The sequence below is a fragment of the Mytilus californianus genome, unplaced genomic scaffold, assembly GCF_021869535.1.
Source record: "Mytilus californianus isolate M0D057914Y unplaced genomic scaffold, xbMytCali1.0.p SCAF_5, whole genome shotgun sequence".
NCBI classification, from domain to species: domain Eukaryota; kingdom Metazoa; phylum Mollusca; class Bivalvia; order Mytilida; family Mytilidae; genus Mytilus; species Mytilus californianus.
Window position 1 is genome coordinate 41,364,802 of NW_026262701.1, and position 25,937 is coordinate 41,390,738.

The 25,937-nt window shown below is 32.6% G+C and overlaps 1 protein-coding gene across 1 annotated transcript; it reads right to left on the reverse strand.

Moving 5' to 3' along the window:
- Window positions 1-13,362: 13,362 nt before the first annotated feature.
- On the reverse strand, window positions 13,363-14,304 carry LOC127701978 (M-phase inducer phosphatase 3-like). The gene has a single exon (XM_052205950.1). It carries the CDS (start codon window positions 14,302-14,304, stop codon window positions 13,363-13,365), a length of 942 nt encoding a protein of 313 aa, XP_052061910.1.
- Between the last annotated feature and the right edge of the window lie 11,633 nt (window positions 14,305-25,937).

Consider the following 25,937-nt stretch of genomic DNA (forward strand, 5'->3'; position numbering starts at 1 on the left):
AAGTACTGTATACAGTTTTGATGTTATCCAATTTCTATTATGTTTTAAATATTGTTATCTGTTATTGTCCTATCAATCTTTATCAAGCTCTGTTTTCATATTAACTTTCATTTTTTTGTATATCAAATTGTTCCTTTTCCATCATTATGTAAATGTAATTTTCTATGAAAATGATTTTATCGATATTTAAACAGTGCATGCATGCGTTAAATTTCTTTTTTTTTATGTATTTCTTTACACAAAGATCTATATAAAATGCTTATTGATGTAACAGTAATAATTTCTTTTACTGTATGACATGAATGTGTTGAATGATTGAAAGAGTCGGGGAATTCAACAATGAAACGGTTCAGAACATACAAACAAAACTTTCACCCACAATTTTTTCTTCAAATTTTAAATTTACTTTCATTTTCTAAAAATGACAAGCTGAAATTGAAGATGCTGCAAGTCAAAATAAATTAAGACATTCTGAAATTATTATTTTTAACTATATTTACACTAAAAGCGGTAGGGCCAAATTAGTTTCCTCTGGAGTTATTTCACGCCAGGATCATTTTCAAAAAGTTGTTCAATCTTTATTAAAATTCGCCTGTACCACAGCTCCATGTGTATACTTTGAGGTGTAACAATAATATGACTTATTTCTGAATATATTACCAAATCAGAAACGCCTTAAGTAAGCGCAAAACCGAAAGTTTGACAGATATTGGCAAATTTTGTCAATGTGTATGTATCCAAAAGAGGGACATTCGTAACTTAAACAAAGTTCTGTTGGAATAAAGGTCTTGTTTTGTTTTCGGATTTAAAGAGATTTATTATTTTTAGAGACCCAATGCAACAATTTAGAACATTGAAATTATGAATATTTTTTTTCTTCAATATGCCGTCAACAGCAACACGATATAACGTATGAAAATATGTTTAATTGTTGACAAAACTGTTATTAAGTATAAAATATAGTCCCATAGAATATGCAAACGCTTAGATTTCGCCCCTATTGATGAAACTAACACTAACTTAAAAGTGACATTAGTCCAACCTTTCTGTTTTTAGGCGAAGTAAATTTCGCTTTCAACAACTTAGTTAAAAAATAAACTTACTTTATCAGATGTAGCTTGGGTCTTTTCTCTTCTTTCTTTGTCTGTTTTATACTCTAACTAAATATTGATTAACTAGCTTTAATTGCCAAAATGATTTAACACGATTATGAGGAGAAATCATGTTTGGTAGACAAATGTATATCTTGATTCATTATATGAGAATTTTGAAACTTGCAACAATAACCGCGTTTTAACAAAAAGATACGAATTGATATTCATAAAAACGTCATATCATCAACAATCCTCATACTATGTTAATTTTAACACTGTTAAATCTTTCTTCTTAATCATCATTATTTGTTCTTCATTACAGTCAAAGGGCTATGGCATCGCAGCATCAAGACACGTCTATGGTATCTGATGGAAGCCAATCTGACAACTCTGACATCTCTGTTACAACTTTATCAACTACCCAAAGTATAGAAAGTGTAAAGAGGTTAGTTATCCTAGCTTTACATCGGGGATAATTTTTAATAAGGCAGCAACCAAACAAAACAAGGATACACATGTCACAATACAGTCAGACAGGTGCCCAAACTATACGCTGGAAGTTGCAATCGATCTGGCCTTAGATCTGTCATGAAAACGACCGTTCGGCTTCATCAATAAGGCAACTTGTCGTTGTCTATCATAATAGTTTTTCGTTTATAATTGTTTAGTATATGCAATATAAATCAGGCCGATGGTTTTCTTGTTTTATTTGTTTTTTTCAATTTTGTCGTTGTCTTTTTTGATATAGATTACTTAAAAGTTTTGCTCATTATTGAAAGCCGTCGTAATAAAATTGACATGATTTGGTCTCTGGTAATATTGAAATATTTTTTTTATAGAAAATACATCAACTTTAGTTTGTTTGACTTCGAAAACATAAGGGAATATAAAGCAAATTAACAAAAAAACCTGCATGTTCGTATACCTATATTGACTTCAATTGTTGATATTGAACATCTTAGTGTTAATTAATTTCTATTCTAAATTTTTATCATTTAATGAATAGATATGTTAAAAATGTTTTTGTGGAACCGTAAATCCATCTATTTTTTTTTTTTGAGAGGGGGGATTATATATTTTAATTTAATTGTTTGATTGAAAAAAAATATGAAAGCAAATGAAAAATATCAGAAAGGAAGTGGAAAGAGAGTTTGTGTGTAATGAAAATTAGAGAAAATAATAAATGCAATGTTTTGAAAAACAATGTCTGGCCTTGTGAAAAATCTTTTTTAATTATACATCGAAAAACAAATATGGATCGTCGGTACTTGACCAAATAGTCTTTTAATGTGTTGGCAAAAAAAATAGCATGGTAGAATAGCACATTACAGGGCCGTAACTACATTGAGGCAAATGCCTCATGTTTGAAATTTCTAAAAAAAAAAAAAACTATAAGTTGAAACAAAAGCTTGTCTTCACGGTGATTGTCTTGCAAGAAGCAAGTTCTGTACTCCCTCTGACACTCATTTATTTTTAGTTTTCAGTGTTGATTGTCTATGATTGTTTGTCGTTTATATGACTGTGTCTTTCCGGTATCTGTTCCCGGGTTTGTCTATTGTTCATTGGTTACCCTTCTTTATGACTATTGTCTTAGCGTTGAATTTCATTTGTAAATTTAATTTTTTTTTAAACTTGAGTTTCATTATATTTAAGGACCGTGTTAAGGCCCTTAAATAGGAAATAAAGGGATATGGAGTATATGTGCATGGTACAAAATCGCACACAACACATAGAAAAAATACAAATTATCAATGAACAGGGCTTTTATTCCTGTTCTTCATCTTGACAGTCGCTTGAGGGTTTTCAACAATGAACGAATCATTCATATCCTACAAAAAGGTCAAGACGGCCCCTAGCATCGATTTTAGCGGTACTTATTAATTTTTGTACTGTTATTTAATTTCAAAGTCACAAAAAAAATACACAAAAGTCTAAACAATACAAGACCAGAACAGACAGATCCGACATTAATCAGCTTGTCTACATATTAAGATAGCACATAATGTAGCAATGAGGTCTACGAACAGTTTTCCTGAGTCTACCCTTTTATCCCAGTAAAGAACTACATCAAGTTGTAATTGAAATGTGTTATAAAAACTGAATTAATGTAGTTCTATCAATGATAATCAGCCCCCTCTTAACTTAATTTGAAAAACAAATAATTGACAGGTAAAATACGTTTTCCTGCATACGGCTCCCAGACCCCTCGCCGAAAATATTTTGCCTCCCTTTTAAAAGAAGCTAGTTACGGCCCTACATTATTTAAAAATTCTATTCGTAAATGACAATAACAAATCTAGTTAATATATAATATGTGTTACGTCTATCATAAACCTATACATGCACATGATGCTCAACTTCGTTGCAAGATTACAAATACTGAGACCCAAATCAACCACAGAGGAACTTTCTAATCTTTTTTTAAATTAGATTTAGCTTTTTTACACACGAGATTATTACCTTATGAAAAGTAGTTCAAAAAGTCTGGGAGAAACTATTTTCTTGTTATCTGTATTAAATTTAATTTGTAATTTTTTTTTTACTAGTTTAAAGTAAATACGAGTACTCATAAATCGTAATTTGTATCTTTTGTCTTTGTGGTAGTTAATTTTGTTCTGATGAGTAAAGACATTTCCAACTGATCTTTAGTTTGTTCTTATGTTATACTGTTAAACACCCCTGTCACAAGTCAGAGGGAAGGTTGAGTCCACCAGTCTGTCCCAAAGTCTGCAGCATGTAATTTAGTTGTTGTCGTTGGTTGCTGTCTGTCATGTTTTTCGTTAAGTGTCATTTCATATATATATATATCAGGCCCGATGGTCTCCTTATTTTATCATGTCGGGGCCTTTTAAAACTGATAATACGGTATGGGTTTTGTTCATGTTAAAAGTCGTACGGTGACTCTTAGTTTTTTTTTGCATCCACGGCATTTTGACTCAGATTGATAGTTGTTTCAATGGCAAACATACCACATCTTCTTATCTCTATAAAGTGTCACTGAAAAGACATTATAAAATTACTTTTGCCATTTGAAGTTTACATCTGTCATTTTCATTACTAGAATGAATTTGGGAATAATTAAGACCGACTTGCCCGATAGCGAGAATCAAATTGAACATAAATAAATATTTGGCAGACAAAAAAGTAACATGACATTTTCAGACCACAAAGAATACCATCTTATGTTAACCCCTGATTAACCCCTGATAAAAATATTTCAGTGTTTTCCTATTCAAAATGTAGCTATACACATTTGTTCTTACTTTAAACATTTTTGTTTGAATTTTTCAGCAATCAGACGTCTGCTACTACAAAACCTAGCTACCAGCGCCACCCTAAGCCGCCATATTCCTATCTTGGCATGATCATCATGGCTATCGAGATGTCTCCCGATAAAGCACTTTCATTGTCTGAGATCCATCTCTCACTTGTCAGCATGTTTCCATTCTTCCGAGGCTCGTACCGGGGTTGGAAAGATTCAGTTCGTCACACTCTTTCTTCAGGTGCTTGCTTCTTTAAGTGTCTACGTGGCCGTATCAACAAATGGGCTGTTCATCTTCACTTAGCACCTTACAACGCCCTTCTCCGACAAGACACAGCAGTCTCAAGATCCTCATACTGGCCGCCAACCATATATGACTATCTTGGTGTACCCGAAGTTATGTTGCCTACAAAGTACAACACTGCCACTCCATCAGCTACTACATCAGACATCATCCTGGAGACCAAACGTCCTACAGACTTCAGCATAGATCGTATTCTCACTCCTGAGATAGCAGATGACTCCAGACCACTTCTGACAGATGAGACCTCACCAACATTCAACAAGATGAAGCTAAAACTCAAGACCCGAAAGACAACTACAAGACGTTACCAAAGCTCACCACTAACAAAACTGGTTACAGACTCTGCTACCAAATGGGGTGTTACCGAAGAAACCGCAGTCGACCAACTTCGTTCCTTGTGTAAGATTATGGACACTACAAGTGCTCTACAGCAACATCAAGCATCCGAACAGTTACTTCCAGTTAAGTCCGAGAAACCATCACCAAGTCCTACCGATACGTCTAACCATTCACCTCCTAGTGACCTACAAGAGTCATCATCCTACCGTTACCAGCTACCGACTGCATCTGTTCCAAGTTGTTTTATGACTCAGCCATCTTTCGACTACCAGTCTCAAGCCTGCCAGCAGAATTTTCCAACTCAGTCTTACACTACCAGCCAGCACCATCAGCTTTATACAACGGAGTACTTTCAACAACTATATGCAGCTCATCAATACCAGCAACAACTTTATACACAACAACTATACCAAAAACAACAAGCAGCCCAGCAATATGTTTACCCTCCTAGTTTCCAAAGTTACCAACAGAATGGTTTCTTCCAAGTGCCAGCTGATTTCAACACACTTGCAGTTGACCTGCCGTCTCCTTCTTGTCAGCAGTTTATCAAATATGAACAAACAACTAAAACTGTTTCATGATGCATTGTTTAAAGTACTTATTGACCCTAAATTTCACTAAAATGTATGCAATTAGTATTATCATTGAAGTAAAATTTATAGAGAGGGATGTTATGAAGGAATTATACTTTAATTTTTTAGACAGTTAAGATGATAATCTTATGATTTGTATATTTATTTATCAGTTGAACAGAATGTATAAATATATATGTATATGATATGAACATAATAAATAATTTATTACAATTATAATAACTTGTTCTTCTCAAAGCATGAGTCCTTTAGAGTCAATTGACCAACAGTAACCGGCCTCGTGACTAAGAATTCATAATTATTTTTTATTTTTAAGTTATCTCCCTTTACCTGGCCATCAAGTAACGACAAATATTTATCATTTTATTCTTCAATCTGTGGACTTTTGAGGCTATTTGTTTTGTAAACGTTACGTCAGTGTACTTTTATTAAGTCACAAAGTGGGAGAGAATTTATAAAATGAAGTACAACAACAAAACACCAAAAAGTCTTATGTTGTAATGTTATACTACTGTTTCAGGTTAGGGGGAAGGTTGGCGCCTGTTAAAACGTTTAAACTCGCTGCATTTTTATGCACCTGTCCTAAGTCAGGAGCCTGTTGTTCAGTGGTTGTCGTTTGTTGGTGTGGTTCACAAGTGATTCTCGTTTCTCATTTTTTATATAGATTAGACCGTTGGTTTTCCTATTTGGTTTGTTTTACACTAGTCTTTTTAGGGCCCTTTATAGCTTTCTGTTCGGTGTTAGCCAAGGCTCCGTGTTGAATGCCGTACTTTGACCTATAATTGTTTACTTTTTACACATTGTGACTTGGGTGGATAGTTGTCTCATTGGCACTCAAACCACATCTTCTTATTTATATTTATAACAACAAAATTAATGACCTTCATGTGCATGAGATTATCGCATTATCAAAATATAATAAAATCACTATTTCAAAAGATTGGTTGATTGATGGCGATATAAAATATAGTCATCAGACACGAGTCGTGTCGCAGTGATCATATTTTGTTCAAATATCACAAAAACATGTACTGTTGTTTAAATTTATATAACTATTCACGTGTAAAGGAACACTATAATTATTTAATAGTGAACCATTTTTAATTAATATATATAGATAAATACTAGTAGCGGGATAGAACCCTGCCTCGTCGGTTGTATGTGGCACATACTATAGGTTAGAACAACATGATTTATTGTAATTTGCTTTAAAATAGCTCTGAGTAACTTACTATACTATGAGTAGTCTTAGATCGGTACTTCGTGTCTTTATACAAGTATTTTCTTACTTCGTACCGATCTGATGAGTCAAGTCATTCCAACTGATTTTTATAGTTTGTCCTTATGTTGAGCTTTTAAACACTGTGCCATGCTATGGGGAGCTGAATGCTCACAAACATATTTTACTCTGTCTCATTCTTTGTTTGAATGTCCAAAGTCATTGCAAATTTGTTGCTCTCTGTCATACACATGCATTTGTTTTTTTTTCTTTTTTCGTTCATTGTTTTGTCACAAATTGGGAATTTTGTTTTCACTTTGTTTTCCATTTTGCCATGGTCATTCTATACCTTACAAACTACTAGAATATGGATTTTGCTCATTGTCGAAGGCCACACACGCCATACGGACCTTGTAGGGAGCGGTCTCATTTGCAATTCTACCGCATCTCCTTATTTTTATATAGTGGGTTTGAACTAGCACGTGGCAGGTGCGCTCGACTCCAATCTTACCTTAATTGACTAGGATTGTCAGTTTTCCAACCGAAGGACGGTTGTTCTCTCCGGGCAATCAGGCTTCTTCCACCATTAAAAACTGACCGCCACAAAATAGCACAGTAGTGCTGAAAGTGGCGTTAAACACCAAGCAATCAATCAATTGAACTAGCTTTTGAGATCGCCCCCAGTTGAATAAGGTACATATAAAAATGTTCAGAAAAAAATATTTATAATCATCAAAGCAGCATAATAGAAATAAAAAACACAGGTACACGCAAAACAATAATAACTTATACCTTATAGAAAATACTTTAGGTTACTGATGTAAGCACAAGTTACTTATACAAATCTTCTGGTATATGATCTTGCCCTGGAACGTACATTCTAATATCGACGTCAGTATTCCGTAGATTTTATACAGCAACATAGTGTTTGACAGAACAATGTTGACTGCAAAGGACATTCTTCAGTAAAAGTTTCGTGCAAAAAAGAAAAAGACGAATAACCTGTACCTAATATTTTTTTTCCTCTACCTATCCTTACTATGAGTACTCTTAGACCGGTACTTGGTGCTTTTATTTAAGTTCTTTCGTGCTTTGTACCGATCTGACGAGTCGAGCCAATCCAACTGATTCTTATAGTTACTTTGTCCTTGTGTTGAGCTTTTACACCACTGTCCCATGCTATGCGGAGAGCCGAATGTTCACAAACATGTTTTACTTTTAAAAAAACTTATGTTTCTTGTCAGGAATTTCCTATAGTTACTTTAATTAGTAGACAAACATTTTTACTACGAAAACAAATAAAAGGAGCAGTGGTGTATATAACATTGAGACAACAACCAACCAACTTAAACACACAAGAGATGTATATACAGTCTTAAACAAAAGACTTAATATAAAGTATCTACTACTAGAGATTTACAATAACTGTCGGACTCGGAGTCCGAGTACGAGTAAGACTACAAATCATACAGTAGCTAGATGACAAAGCACGATATAATGTTTGCTTGATGAACGGAGTTGCATTAACAAACGAAAATATTTATTGAACCATTATTTGTTCCACAATTACGACTGAAAAACTGCATATCACTTTGAAGTTGTTTATGGCTATAATAAGGTTAAATGTAGATCCCGCAAATAAAACAAACTTTAACAATATAGAATCGATTGGACTTTTATAATTAATCTTCCATTGCCACATAGTTTATGCATTTTCAAGAGGAAAACATTGACCTAATGGAATATTTTAAGAGCGACTTATACTTAGTGTTAATGCAAGGAGACTGTTTAATAATAGTGTAATGCTTTACGAGTTAACCTAGTGTAGTGCTATATGAATTGTGCCTATAATGAAAATGGATGGATTCAATATAATGCTTGCTGTATTTTGACATAAGCGATAGCGAAGAGTAATTCTATGTTGAATTTAGCAGTATTATTGTAGAGTTTATGAAAATGAAAGGACATTGGTTTTTAAATTGAGAAAAAAATAAGTCTTTGAATTCTACAAAATTTTAAAAGTATGAACTCATGTCACCTCTCATTCCACCAAATATCAAATAAACTACCCTTCATTAACCATGACGGGGTTAAAATTGCAGTAAACAAGTGTCAGATTTTTTTCCTTGAAACTCATAATTTAAAAAAAAAATCGACTTCTAACTTTCATTCACTGCTTCAGAATGATACACAACAGGACAATAAAAGAAAACATTTTTCGCTACCCCTTCGAAATTGAAATTTGAAGATGATGATAAAGAAGAAATGTTATGTTCTATTTTTATCATACACGTGTTACTGTGAAGTTTCAAATTAAACAATGATTCAAAATTTAGATTTTATTTTCCCAAAAAAAATTGCGGACGGAAAAGAAGACTCTTGTTGATTTTTAGCACTTATGAATAAAATTAATTGCTGAAGTTGAATGACATAGCTTTTACCTTTTTCCATGATAAATTTTAGAGTGGGGTTCTTGCTCGAGCTCAATTTAAATTTTCTATGAAGTTTTTTGAGGACGGACTCTGTTGGTTCTTTTTTTAACGTCTTTGTTTCTCGGCTTGTAAATGTTACACTACTGTTCGATTGTTACTGGCCTTAGTATATTCTTACTTTTTGTTTAATAAAACATGAAATATGTGCTAAAACTTTGAATTGCATTCATATACCTTATACTCAGCTTTGTGTCGATATAAAAACGAAAACACACTCACATATCATCATGTCATTCGTAATCTCTTTCAAATCGTGATTCTGCGAATTGTTAGTACCATTTGCTTGAGATTCATTAAAGAAATTATAAACAAATCAGAATTCGCAAAATTCCCCCAAATTGATTTCTTTGTGATTTTTTTCAATATTATGATTTGTAGCCAATGTGTTTCTGTTTTGATGTGATTTCTTTATGATTTGTTACTTAGAATATCGTATGGAATGATTTGAAACAGATTTATTAACTTTGTAAGCTAAAATGGTGTGATTTTTTTATGATTTCTTTATTAAGAAAATCATAATAAATGATTTGAAAATGATTTGTTATCCTTGTTAGTTATCATGGTTTGATTCATTGATGATTTTCTACAATGAATGCAATTTTGTTGCATTCGGATTTTCTGGGTTTATGTATATCTCTGACTTCCGGTTGAGATCAATTTCAAATAACAAATACTGTTCTAAACTAATTGAACGAAACTGCAAAATGAAGAGTAAATATACTATCAATGATGACAGTGGTAAGGAATCTCAGTCATTTATCTATAATTTCACACATTCAATTAATACTATTCAAACATGTCAAAGGTGTTCACCTTTTAAATTCGGAAACTGTGCATTTCAGTATCTCGTAATCATTTTGTACTGTCAGTAATTAATTTTCAAAATAAAAACGAGTAAAAGAAGAGACATGCAATTAATGACTAGCTTCCCGAGTCAGCAGAAGAAATTAACTGGCAAGTTATATGTCTTTATTTTTCATGATGTTTACTAGCGATGCCCAGGGCTGTAGGGGCACAGCTATATTAGCAGATTTGGACCCAGACTAAGACACATCGCCTATTCGACATCCTTCTAGTAAACGTGGTTGCCCATGTGTTTGTCAAATCTCGTTAGAGGCACATTCGGGAGAAGTAAGAGGAATCAATTCGTCCCTCATGGCAACCGGAGATAGTAACCCATTAACAATGGGAGGAGGGGCTAATTTAAGGTAAAATGAAGTTTGGGGGTCTCAGGGACAAAATATATTTTGATCTAGATGTAAATGTTTTAATCTGTGAATTGATGATTGATGTCAATTTGTTGACGATTTGCTTGTGATGTGCTTGAGGTAGGAATATGATTTAACTCTGATTTGTTAAGGATTTGATAACAATTTGTTGATAATTTCTTCATAATTTGAAAAACAATTTGTTTGTGATTTGCTTGAGGTAGGAATATGATTCACTTCTGATTTGTTAAAGATTTGATAACAATTTGTTTATAATTTCTTTCCAATTTGAAAGCAATTTGTTGTTGATTTGCTTGAAGTAGGAAAGAAATTACCTCTGATTATTGATGATTTCAAAACTATTTCTTGACAATTTGTTTGTGATTCGCTTATGAATTGTAAGCAAATTGTTTGTGATTTGTTGCCGTGATTTGTTAGCTCATTTGCATGTGAAATTTTATCACTTTTAAATCATAAAAAATTCATACGATTTGGTTATCATTTGCTACCATGATTTGTTCCTCAATTTATTATGTTTGGATGTGGTTTTCAAAAAAATGAACATACGTCTGCCCTAAAATAAAATTTCATTTATTTGGCATTGCCACCCGATCCACTGAAAAACTTGCGGCCCCAATAATTTTATTTTCGTTTCAAAATTTATATATTTTTTTTGTATTACAAAAATCGGAATCGTGCCGGAATTTTGATCGAATCCGCGGAGTTTGTTTTCAGGCTTTACTTATTTCAAATCACGATCTTAAACGCTTGTTATACACTTAGCCTGGGATCCTGGCTCACTGCTCGACAGTAGATATTAAATTGGGTCTGGATGCCAGGCTAGTTATACACTGTATTGAGAGCAAGCGTTTGAATGACATAGAACTTGATAGAAAAACGTCTGCCAAAAGTAAATAATGTCACAAGTTTGAGCTTTCTAAAAAGCTGTGGACTGCTTCGCTCTATCATAATTTAAGGTAATATGTGTGCATGTGGTTGTTGATTAAGTATTGGAAATGTGGTATTTTTAGATATTGATTGATATAAAACGGATGTCTAAGACTTGGAATATCAATTTTTGTATATATATTAAGATGATTTTTTTCTGAAATTTTAAACTGGCTGTTCAGTGTTTAGTTGTCAATGTGTTTTTGTGAAGTGTGGTTTTCTAGTTCTTTCAGCTGGTCATTGACTTGCGATTTTGATTGCTAGTTCTGTATATAATTTATTTAGATATATATGAATGTTTAGGTATGTTGATTAAGAGTAACATGATTTCGAGTGATGAAGACAATAACAATCAAAGCTTAAGCATTTATACAAATAGACACGACTCTGGAGGTGTGCCTAGATTGGCAGAAGTTATAAAACACAGATAATGCATTTTTGTAAACATTGTATAGGAACATTGTTTAGCAAAACAAATCGTGCATATTGCAGATAAACAAAGCAAATAAACACGTATTAACAATTGATATTTCAATATTGAATTTCAGTGTGCAATATATGCATAATAAAACGAACATGAATTAATGACAGTTGATCGGAACTGAAATACACATAGTTAATTTTCCGGCATTTGATGTCTTATCCTGAGACGAGAAAAGTCTGTAATTCTTTATCTCATTTAAGCCAATAGCTGTTGCTGTATATCAACCGCATCATAAAGCAACCAATCAGAATCTATCTAGTAATTATTTCAAGATGGCGTGTATATCGACTGAAACTAATAGCTCCGCACGGTGATGCGAAGCAAAAAGGGCCGACAGTGGAGAGCATCCCCCTATGCTCCAGTTAAGGGAGGTTAACATTTGATCAAAAATAAGACTTTCACCTATTCTTTGGACGGCACATGGGAGGACGTTCTGAAAGACCTTTTAGAGAACACAAATATAATCTTTGGTAAAGCAGACATTGTTGATGTCTGCTTTACGTCGTCACTTCATGGGATAGAAGCTTTTCACCCGGACATGACAGAACTTATATCTGTTGCTTTAACATCTGATAAATTTCTTAAATATGCGAATTTTATTATTGACAAATTTTGCCCTGAACCAGAGAACAAAGAATCTACTAGTCAAAACCAAAACGATGCATTCAAGATGATGATGGCTGAAAGGAGTAGTAGCACGAAAGCACAGAAGCTTAAAGGTCAAAATGGTCCCAGATTTACGGGTTTATAATAGTTTTGTACCAGTAGAGGCTAGCCTGGTACAAAACATACATATATTTAAGACTAGCCTCTTGTGTAATATTGAATTTACTACCCCCACCCCACTCTTGTCTGTCCTGTGGCATATTTCCATTTTGAAATTATCATACATGTTTAACCTAGCCCTTTAAAAACTTTCACTAGGATTATTAGTATAAACGCCCTGTCAGGCATTCATGTTTGTAATTGTGTCAACCTTCCAAATTTGTAATATTTTGCTACCCTAGTTTGGTACGGATCCTTTATCCTCAAAACTTATCAGGGGCTGCGGTGGCCGTGATCGTATGGTAGTTCGTCAAAACTTACATATATGAATACTACCCTATCACCTCTAGGTATATGTATGCAGTCGCAAAATTACAAATTCGTGATTACTAATTGAACTCGTTATCACAGATTTTTGTAATTCGTGAGAAAGGTTAAAAATCGTTGTAACAACTTGTATAACTTGTGACAACGGATAAAATTCATGAAAACGAAATCCATTTTTATTTCACTGTTATATCCGAATTTTCTATCGACTTTCTAATGATTAAATATGAATACGTACAATCATAAAATATGATATAATTTAATGTAATATACAATTGTTACAAATAAATACTGACATAGCACTATTACATGTTATTAATTATGTCATTAAAACAAACGACCGGAGTATGATGTCAGTCGTTTTTGTCCAGCATACCACGATTTAGATTTGGACCGGAAATGACGCAAGTCATTTTTGTGATCTTTGCTCAACATTGGAACGTAATCCATGGGAGTACACAATGTCTTATAACTTCCATAAAACTCTTTGTATCCTCCCTTTAGAATGTAAAGTTCAGGAAAATACAAAGAAGGATAATTTTCAGCATTTAATTCTCTGTCATGGTTACGAAGAAAGCGGCACATTTTTGGTCCTCTCTCAGAAGAAAATTCACAATGGAAAATAATTATGTCACGCTTTCCATCTGAGCGGGATATATTTGGATTTTTTAATAGTTCTAAAATATTGTCCTGATTATGAATATTTTCAGCGCCTCGTATGTGACCACCTTCAAACTCATACGAGTATCTACTGTCAATTATACGAACGCTTCCAATTGTATCATCGTATTTACCGTTTAAAACATGATTCATGGTGGCTGGAGTTATGTATCTTAAATCATGGCAGTGTCCCTGAACGGTTGGTAAACAACATTTTTCCTTTCCATCTCCAGTGAGTACGGCGTCTTGAACTAAGATGTCTTCTGTTTTAATGGAGTTGAGCTTGATGGCGTCAATGGACAAGTCTTTATTGGTACTGAGAATCTGTGCATCAAACGACAAAGATTTTTTTAATGATAGTTTTTTAGCTCTGATGTACCTTTTCTTGCTATACGATACAGGGGTATCACAGTCAGTATTGTTGTCAAATTTGTCGGCTCTTTTTCTCTTTGAGCTAAAGTCTGATTTAAACAAACTTAGTGTTGGTGGGTCGTCAAATTCAGAAAAGTCCATACCAAGTCCGGAATCTTCGTCGAACAAGCTTTTTATAAAGTCTGGAGTTTTTGGAATTTTACAACTGTCACAGTTATCTCCGCTTGAACAATCCATCTCAGTTACTGAAATATAGAAAAACAGTGAAAATGTTTTTCTGCTAAGATTTGTTTAATTGTAGATTGACTGGAAATTATTCAAATACTTGCATAATTATAAGAATGTAATGTTCGGAATACAAAAACATATTAGCACGAGATGCAAGTAGAATTACTAGACATGTCGAGCCTTTTCCTCATGATTCTAGGCGGGTGAAAATAAGGTTTCTTTCCGAAACTGTTTATGATTACTAGTATATCTTTTATACTCATATGGTAATACCTTACTGTACTGTAAATAATTCGTGTTTGGACGTAAAATTGGTTATTGCGCTCTCAAACATTTTATAATATTTTTAGTTTTTCTATACTCGGTAAGTTTCGAGCGTCCCTGATGAAAGAAAGTTCGTCCGGAAACTCGAGTAATGCGCACGAAAATTAAATTTTTTTATTAACAATGCAGCTGAATTATTGTTATTTACGTCAATAGAGTGAAAGCATCAAAAGTTTGAATAATGAAAATAAAGAGATATTATAAGAGGGTGGTAAAGGGTTATTTTCGTGCAACGTGTTTTGCCATTTTTATTTCACGTGCAGCCGTGAAAAAAGGTTCGTTATTCACCATGTTTCGTGAAATCGGTAAAAAAAATCAACGTGCAAGAAAATTTTAATTGTTCGTTCATCGTGAAATGGCAATTTTATTTCGCGTTCTTCCGTGCAGATACCCCCGCCCCTTTACGCCCCTCTTATAATAACGGAATTTTTATACCATATTACATTGCTACAAAAACAGTTTTAAAATAAGGAGGACTTTGATGTTAATAACTGTTTATAATTAGGTCACCAAACGACTTCCGAGTCGACAATGAGCAAAATCCATGCCGTATAGTTTTTATAATTTTTGCTTAATAATTAATGATATCCTTATTACATGTAACTGAAATAAATAGAAAATATTTTGTAATGATTATCATTTTTCAATAAGTAAACTTACTTTTTTCGAACATTTTAGTTGTGACCAGACAGTATTGACTGATGTCAGACAGAAAATGACCACTGTTGTAATCGCCAACTATTTTATATTCTGAGCCGAAAATAATCATATTCTTCATCTCAATTACATCTATACATTTGTAATACCCTTTGTGAGATATAATTATGACTAATTATATTGTATATTTCATTGTCATACAGGAAGATTTTTATGATACCAAGAAATTATGTTGTAAAATATTGTAAACAAACGGTAAATACCGTTATTTACGTCTGCAGGGTGTACATTTCAAGATGCTTCACCTTAAGATTGCTTTAATTTTAAATAAGAAGTTAATCTTTTAAATATTAGAACCATAGGGTTATGAAATTTGTATATACATGATATATCATTAAAGACAAGTTATCTGCAATAATCTGTTTGATGATTGGATCTCCAAAATCTACAGACGATCTCATTAGGTGACGACAATTTGATTTTTTTTTCTTTTAACTTATATATGTTTTGTTTTTTGTGTATTTGTTTGTTTTTGATTTTTTTTTGGGGGGCGGGGGGAGGGAGGATTTTGAAAATGATTATTTTGGTCTTCTGGTAAAGGCTGAAAATGAATAACTTTAAAAAAAGACACGATGCAAATATTCTGCAACACAAAATGCAGGAAACAGTTGTGTACAAGAATAAATACGAAGCTGTGGAAAAAATAAGCGTGCATAACAACAGATGAAAATAGATAAAAGTAAATCCGCAAAAATTCCTCCTGCTCCAACCCCTATCCCACGAATATCAAATGGTCGTCCCCTTAATTTTATTTAATGTTTTATTTATCTAATGTGGGTTTATTGACGTCACGAGTAAATCCATAAACTTTTATCCGGACATAAATGTCATCATTGTCTGAGCAGAAAGTTCATGACCCAAGTTTATGTCAAAGAACGTCTCGTCCTGTTTCTTAAAAAAAGTTCATTGGAAGAAACCAAGACCTTGTTGATAAATATTCCGTATCAACTTCACAAATAATACAGGATGGTCTTGAAGTATAATAGATTCTAGGTACTGACGTTATTTTTCATCTTAATTACGTGTTAAAGTTCCCTTTTTTGTCCTTGTATATTTGTAACCTTACTGTTTAGTCCATTTTTTATTATATACTTATGACGTTGCTCGGTACTTGTGCGTCCCACCATTGTGTTATTGTGCTATGGTCAATTTTGCATTCTTGTCTTTCATTTTTGCTTATGTGCTTTGTTTATAGAGTGTCAAAATGCCATTATGTGTTTCTCTGTTGAAACAGCTATTTGTTTTATAGTGATAAGGATTATATATGACAATGTTGACAGCTGTATACCCCAATTTCTTGACGTTTTTACATGCATATTATATCTGTTTGTTTTGCTCACACATTGTTGTCAATATAATGGAATTCAATGCGACAATCATACAAGTGAGAGGTTTAGCTAGCCATAAAACCAGGTTTAATCCATTTTTTACATAAGGAAATGCCTGTACCAAGTCAGGAATATGACAGTTGTTTCCAATTCATAAGATGTGTTTGAGCTTTTGATTTTGCCATTTTATAAAGGAATTTCTGTTTAAAATTTCCATTGGAGTTCTGTATTTTTGTTATTTAACTTTTTTCTCATCAACTTAAATATACATTTCATCAAAATTTGAACCTTTAACTGATGAGCAAAAATAGACTTTCATCCTCAGAAAAGATGGTCACTATTCTGTTTCAGGCAGTGTTGATGAATCGGATTGAGACGTTATGACTATTGTAATCAATAAAGCGTATTATCCTGCAATCAGCCACCTATTGTACAAATAACAGGAACACAAATATGTTTTTGCTTTATTTGTACATGTACAAATAAAGTCGCCTGTTACCCCACTTCCATGTTGAGCAAGCGGTAATGCGGATATTTCTTTTTGCGGACCAGTTTATTTTGGGGTCCTCTTCGCGGTCCGCGTTTAAACTTTGTCGATTTCTTTGAAAAATTAGAGACAATGAGTTACATTTTGACAACGAAAATTTCAAGTGTTGGGTGTAAATTTCAGAATAAAAACAATATATGTACATTGTCGGAAAATATAAAATTTATTTGTACTCGCTACGAAACAGGAGAAAAGCTCGGCAAGCCTCGCTTTTCATCCTGTTTCTAAAGCTCATACAAATAAATTTTATATTTTCCGACAATGTCCATATATCGTATATTTATTTTACTTTACTATACAGTCATTTAATAGAAATATTTAAAAAAATAATCACCAATTTTTTTTTTTTTACGGCGCGTTGTCAAAACATAACTGTTTGGAGAAAGTGAACGTAGTAAAAATAATTCTTTTGTCCAGCGAAAATAAGCAAAATAACAGGCAATGTGCCCGTAGTAAAAATAACACTTTCAAATTTGGCGTGCATTTGCTCGTGAAAGATATAACTAGTTGTCGTCTGGTGAAAACGGCTGCGGCTACAAGATTTGGTTGTATTTCCGATTTAGAAAAATAAAAGACTCTCATAATAACTGTCCATGTGAAGTTATTATTTGTCTTATAATAAGATAGTACTTACATGGTGAAAAAAATTCCCTTCCTTTTTATTCCAAAAACTAGCTTAAGCGTATATCATGAGTTTATTTTGTTTCAATTCAAAAAGAACGAATGATAAAATATTAGAAAATTCTGCAATATTTAATATGTTTCAAACGTCAAATTATAAAAGGTGAGAAAATAAAAGACAAGTACTTAACGAGTTTTAAGTATTTTACTTAACAAGTACTTGGTATTGTTAAAAGCAGACGCATGCAATCTCGATGTTGTTATAGTCTTGTTAATTGATATTACAGGTGTGTTAATTACAATTAGGGAGTAATTTTTTCTAATTTCTGTCTAATCTAATTTTGTATTCTTTTTAACATTTGTAAATTATTTAATATCAATTCAAATTTTTTGAAATCATTAATTAGACAAATCCGTGACATAGTATTTTCAAAGGCTCTTATGAATGACAATGGGCATGGAAATGATGAGTGTGTGTGTTGGTGGGATGCAAGACAAAAAAATGTTCAGGTCTTGTTTAGAACTATTGGTCAAAAATCACTGCAGTTATTCTTAAATATTGATAAAAAAAGGAGGAGAGTAGTTCAACAATTGTTTTGTGTGATGGGGAAATTTTCAAAATTCCGTGTTTTTTCAGATATTTTTTAATTGATTATTTGAATGAAAATGAAAAAAAAAAGAATAAGTTTTATTTCTGTGAAACTTTATCAAAATGGTTACTATTCTCATCAAGCGGCCTTTTATAAAACTAACAATATAAAGATAAGAAGATGTGTTATGATTGCCAATGAAACAATTCTCCAACAGAGACCAAATGACGCAGAAAATAACAAGTATTATAAGTCACCGTACTGCTTTGAACAATGGGCACAATCCATACCGCATAGTAAGACACAATAAAATTGAGAATGGAAATGGGGAATGTGTCAAAGAGACAACAACCCGATCAAAGAGCAGACAACAGCCGAAGTCCACCAATGGGTCTTCAATGCAGCGAGAAACTCCCGCACCCGGAGGCGTCCTTCAGCTGGCCCCTAAACAAACTTGTATACTAGTTCAGTGATAATGGACGTCATACTAAACTCCAAATTATACACAGGAAACTAAAATTAAAAATGAAACAAGACTAACAAAGGCCAGAGGCTCCTGACTTGGGACAGGCGCAAAAATGCGGCGGGGTTAAACATGTTTTTTGAGATCTCAACCCTCCCCCTATACCTCTAGCCAATGTAGAAAAAACAAACGTACAACAGTACGCACAGTAAAACTCAGTTTAAGAGAAGTCCGAGTCCGATGTCAGAATAGGAAACAAAAGAAAATAAACAAAATGACAATAATACATAAATAACAACAGACTACTAGCAGTTACTGACATGCCAGCTCCAGACCTCAAATAAACTGATTGAAAGATTATGTCTTCATATGAATATTAGGCACAATCCCTCCTGTTAGGGGTTTAGTATTATACCGTCATAAAATATATGAGAAGAACATAACCCGTGTCATGCCAACAACTGGTTTTAGAATAAATGTTTTTAATTCCGATGCAAAGACCCTGTAAGTGAATCAATATTAAAGCCAAAATATGCAATCTTTAATGACCTGACAACAGTATCGTAACTATATCCCTTCTTAATAAGTCTGTTTAAAGGTTTTGTTAGCTTTTGAGGTGAATAATGACATTTTTGTGCTTTGTAAAGAATATTACCATAAAAGATTGGATGTGAAATACCCGAACGTATAAGATGTTTGCATGTTGGGTTATATTTACGAATGATGTCCTTATACTGATGTTTTGACTAGTTTATGATATCGAAAACCCTAGTGTTATAATTTTTCAGTAAAACATAAATTTCTCTCACTAAAATCTAATACGTTGTTACATAAACGAGCGAATCGTACAAGTTGAGATGTATAAAATGGTGACAAGGGAACGTCACCATCTAAAAATGGATAATTAACGATAGGAAATGAAAAATCATCTCTTTTATCATAAATTTTTGTATTAAGCTTCCCGTTAATGATATAGATATCAAGATCGAGGAAAGGACAGTGGTCATTGTTAGTATTAGCTTTATTAAAGTAAGTTCAACAGGATAAATTTCTTTAGTATACATACTGAAGTCGTCATTATTGAGAGCCAATACATCATCTAAATATCTAAAAGTATTGTTACATTTTTGTATCAAATGTTGTTTCGATGGGTCTTTGCTGATTTTAGTCATAAATTGTAACTCATAACAATACAAAAACAGGTCCGCAATAAGTGGTGCACAGTTATTCCGCATTGGAATTCCGATAACTTGACGATATACGGAATCTCCAAAGCGAACAAAAATGTTATCAAGTAAAAATTCAAGGGCAGATATAGTATCAAAGCATATCCAATTGACATAGTTCTTTTGTTTGTTGCTACTAAAAAATGACCTAAAAGAGTTTGAACATATGTATTCGCATTCCGACTTTTTAAATGCCCATTTAATTAGGGGTGTGAATTTTTTCTTAATAAGAATATGAGGCAAAGTGGTATATAGGGTAGAAAAATCAAAACTTTGAACAGATTCAAAATCACCAATATATGCATTCAATTTATCACGTACTTCCAACGAGTTTTTGACACCCCAAAAGTTATTAATTCCACTATTTTCAAAGGCCTTATTTGAACAATTTATTACCAGGTTTTTGATTGTACCAAGTGTACTAGTAAGTAGAATAGACAATTTAGTAGTGGAACAATGACTTGAAGACGAAATAAATGTATATTTGTAAGGTGATTTGTGTAGCTTCGGAAGCCAGTACATAGTTGGGACTTTCACTGTATTTGGTTCTGCTTGTAAAGAAGTAGCTAATAGTTTATATTGTTACAGATATCGTTTTCTGAAAATGAAGTCAGTTGGAATGTTGGTGAATTCGTGATTTTCTTTTGCAGAACCTCAATGTAAAATTTACGTCAAACTATAATGATATTATTAGCAGCTATATCAGCCGGGACAAAAACAAATTCCTTGGCTAGTTCTTTTAGTCTATGTTTGATACGAGATTTCAATTATATGGTTAGAAAGATTATACTTAAATGCCACACCATTTGAAAAATACTGGATTCCTCTTCTTTTCTTTTCGGAAATATATTTGAGAAAGAGAACAGTTTACACAGATGAACCTGGGACTATTACACTGAACATAAGTGATATATAGTCCAAGGTAGTAGTATTAAAAAAGCTAATGAAGGGGTCTTGAAATTGAAGATTAAAAAAAAAATAAAACTGAAGTCTTCCCTTCGACTGTTTTACGGACGATGTCATGATTTGGTTGACCGTTATGACAAAATTGTGACTTTTGATACATTTCCACTTGTCGTAGCCTCAATCCCGTCCTCTTTTCCTCGATCATGACATCACCGAAAGTAACTTATCATAGCAGTTTGACTTGTAATGAGCAACAGGATGTGTGCCACTTGTGGTGCATCAAATACTAACCCTTCCGGACCACCCGAGTCCATACTGTTTTGTTTTTTAGGGGGTTGGGATGGGGGCATTCGTGTTGCTTTATCTCTACTTTTCTATGTAGTGTTTTGAGGACTGCAGTTCGTTCATTTTTAGTCGTTTTTCTATTTAACCGTGATGATGTTTTTTTTCCCTTTAAAATAAGGTTTTTGATTTCTCCCTTCATTTTAATAACGTTTTAATTTTTTTTTATTATTGTTGAATATTGTTCTATTAACATTATAAATATTTAGATCAAAATATTTCCGAAACTAGTAACACAAATGTGTTGTACTTACTTTAAAGGAAATTTTATAGATACGTATACGTATCGGAAAAATAAAAATCAACTCTTTTGTTGTAAAGTTTGGTTCCCAACTGACCCCAGTTGTCAACTTCTAGATTTAAGTCATATTTATGAATCAGACATTAAATATGATGAGATAAGCGCTTTTCGACTGATTTTTATATTAGAAGTTTGTTTTTATGTTGTGCTGCTACTCAACTGCCCCGCGTTAAGGCTCGGAGGGTTGACGCGTCCGCAAACATGTTTACCCTAGCCACGGCCTGTCCCAAGTCAGGAGCCTACGATTTAGTGGTTGTCGTTTGTTGCTGTGTATCTATTAATTTCGTTTTTCGTTTATTGTTTTGTACATAAATCAGGCCGTTAGTTTTCTCGTTTGAATAGTTTTACATTTGTCATTTCGGGGTCTTTTGTAGCTTGCTTGCGGTATGGATTTTGCTCTTTGTTAAAGGCCATACGGTAACCTATATTTTATAACATTCTACGTCCTGTGGTCTCTAGTGGAAATTTGTCTCATTGGCAACCATACCACATACTTCTTATTTTTATATTAGATGTATATGTAGTATCTTTTATTTCAAGTCAAAGGGATGGAAACGATATGCAGTCACTTAACAATGCATTATTCAATGAAAGGACACAATCTAGTTGTTTATAGCGGAACGTGTATTATAAAGGTTAATGTCAGCATCATTTAATTGTTCTTGAAAAGATCCTCTTTAAAATTAGTCCCCTAAGAATAAAGAAACACCGCTCTTCTTTCTTTCCTTTTTTCTTTCTTATGTATAAACTTCCTATCTTAGGAACACCCCCTTATTGGGTAAAAGAGGCGCATGCCTAGTTGGTTAGCGTATAACAATTGATTATCTGTTGAAAAACACGTTTTTGAAACGTTACAAATATGTTGTCAATAAAAAACCGTCATTTTGATGTTGTCAGTTTCAGAAGACTTTTGTTTAAATCCGAATTGTTTTTCTACAAAGTATAATGTCTCCCTTGCTAAGAAAAGATATTAGTACTTGCGATTACCATTTTTTTTTTTGTATGAAACAAAGATAAAATGTGTTATCAATTTCTTCTTCCAAAGCATAGAATGAAGAATACTTATGTTTGGGTACATAATTTAAATATTTTCAAACCATTGCACGAGTACACCGAAGGACAATGTTACAAAATATCGCTAGAGCCTCAAAATACATTAATTAATACTGTATAACTTAGTAAACTGTTCTTTTACTCAAATACAATTCAGAGAAAAATAAGAATCCAGGGTTTTTCAAATGGTGTGACACTTAAGTATTATTCTGACCATATCATAGTTGTAATGTAGTCTGCTATTGCTCTCACGTCCTCACGGCCCCAGCAAGTCCTAAGAAATACAGTCAGACGTCAGAGCTGTCTCGGAAAAGTTGAAATAAAGTTGCAGATGAATGCCATTTCTTCTTTCATCGTCACTCAAAAGATCAATTAAGTATTTATTCAGAGAATTTAAAAAAAAACACGGAATTTGGGAAATTTCCCCGTAACAGACAAACCTTGAAAAATTGAGGATTTTATATTTACTTTTTTTTTTAAATCTCTCCGCAATAACACGAAAACTCATTGTTTCCATTTTTGTAATAATTTTGTGTAAATAACGATATTGAATTATTTTTATAAAATAATTGTCACAAATGTTGAAAAAATAAACAAATTAAAATTACTTGAATAATGGGCAGAGTAGAAGAACTTACTCCCTAATCTGCTAATTGTAATTAACACACATGTAGTAACAATTAACAAGACTGAAACAACATCGAAATTGCATATGTCTGCTCTTAACAATACCTTATAAGTAAAATACTTAAAATCTCGTTAAGTACTTGTCTTTTATTTTCTCACCTTTTATAATTTGGCATTTGGAATAAAATAATTATAAATATTTGAGAATTTTTTCTAAATTTTCATCATTTGTTCATAGAGAATTGAAATAGAAGAAATAATTCATATACGAAAAAGCAAGAAGAAAGACGGGTAATTTTATCCGTAATTATCATTTTTTCACAAAGTAAGTTTTATCATTTCTTTTGAAACAAACAATAATTGAACATGAAGAGGAACCGATTAATAAATGCATTCGACAAAGAACAGACATTTGATGAAAACTGCTAAACATCATTTGATTATCATTCCTGTTTTTTTCCTACATTTTAGTGTCTTTTAACTTACACCCATTCGTATGACATTTTTACATCTGTACAATTGTATGTCAATATGAGGAAGACATCAATCTAAAAAATTAATGTTAAATAACTTTTTTTTTTAATTTTTCATTAAAAAAGATAAAAGGTTTAAATGCTGATGAGAATGTCAATTGTTTCTAAGTGCATTTTTTGTGAAAATTAGGTCAAGGAGATTTACTAGTCTAAGAGTTGTTTCGAATGTTAGCAAGTCCATTAAATTACAAGTTAAATTAAATCAATGAAAGCGACGGTAGATTTCGGAGATCCAATCATCAAACACATTATAAATTAAAAAGATTATTGCAGATAACTGACTTTTATGATATTTGTAGATACAAATTTCCTAACCCTATGGTTCTAATATTTAAAAGATTATCCTTAAAGACATTTTAAGATGAGGCATCTTGAAATGTTCACCCTGCAGACGTTAATTAAGCTATTTACCGTTCGTTTACAATATTTTACAACATAATTGTCTGGTATCACACAAATCTACCTGTATCACAATGGAATATACAATATAATTAGTTATAATTATATCTAATAATGGGTATTACAAACATGACAAATGTCTAGATGTAATTGAGATGAAGAATATGATTATTTTCCGCTGAGAATATAAAACAGTTGGCGATTACAACACTGGCCATTTTCTGTTTGATATCTTGGCAAATACTGTCTGGTCACAATTAAAATGTTCGAAAAAAGTAAGTGTTTTAATAGAAAACGATAATCAATTCAGATATTTTCAAGTTTATTTCAATATACAGTACCATATATGTCTCTGGTAATAATATTAATATTATTTATAATAAAGCATGTACAGTATCTGCAGCGATGCAACCGAAACACATTCATCGATGCAAAACTGAGAAAGCTGCGTTTATATAGCACAACACTTTTATTTTCATATTAACGCTTTTCTACTTACAAATCGTATATATACATATAAACAGCAACAAAAATTTAGCTGAACTAAGACGAGAACTATAATATTGCAGCTCACCATATTACCTTCAACAATGAGATAAAAAAAAATCGTAAGGGTTCCGCGGAACCCAGTGTCTCGCCTATTTTTGCTGTTAGTCACAGGCTCAACAAAAATGGGAAAATAATCATTAAAAATTTTCCTCTAGATACTATCTTTTGAATGTAAGAAGCTTCTGTTCAAGTTTGGTAAGAATACAGGATGGTTTATGAATCTAATAAATGTTTTAAAAACTTTAACTGCAGACTGTATGTAATGTTAACTGGAAGAAAAACTAAGTCCATTTATAAGTAATATACAGAAAAACAGGAAATTTTGTTTTACAAAATTTCCTTCTAGATACTAGCTTTTGATCATAAACAAGCTTCTGTTCAAGTTTGGTACAAATCCAGGATAGTTTAAGAAAGTTATTAAAATTTTAAAAACTTTAACCACAGAGTGAATGTAATGTTAACTGGCAGAAAAACTAAGTCCATTTCTAAGTAAAATACGGATAAACAGGATTTTTTTTTTTAACAAAATTCACTTTTGAATACTATCTTATGATCATGATAAACAAGCTTCTGTCTAAGTATGGTACAAATCCAGGATAGTTTAAGAAAGTTATTAAAATTTGAAAAACTTTAACCACAGAGTGAATATTTGTGGACGCCGCCGACGACATCGACGACGACGACGGAATGTAGGATCGCTATGTCTCGCTTCTGCGTTTTGTCGCAGGCTCGACAAAAAACAAAAAAACAAAAAACAAAAAACAAGACATGCCATAATGGAAAAAAAGAGAAATTTGAGACAAAACTAGAAAGAGAAATCCAATAGTCTAACTGAAGAATATTACTTTAAAAGAAAAACAAATGTAAGAGAAAGACGACGTGCATTGTTTGGGTTGTAATATATGATTGAACTCAGCAAACGCATTTATAATCACACTTAAAATGGCTTTAATCACCAACTGTTCCATTGAGGATCGTATGAAGAGATTTCCCCCTTAAAACTACTAACTAGTTCGTATTTTTACATTGATTGTTCAGGCAACCTAAACAAATAAATAAAACCTATTTAATTGTAGAAAAATATATTTATTGTTTTTCTTTATTTCAGTAAACGAG

Coding starts and splice junctions, on each gene's coding strand:
- LOC127701978 (XM_052205950.1), bottom strand. CDS start 14,304: ATGGATTGTTCAAGCGGAGATAACTGTGACAGTTGTAAAATTCCAAAA.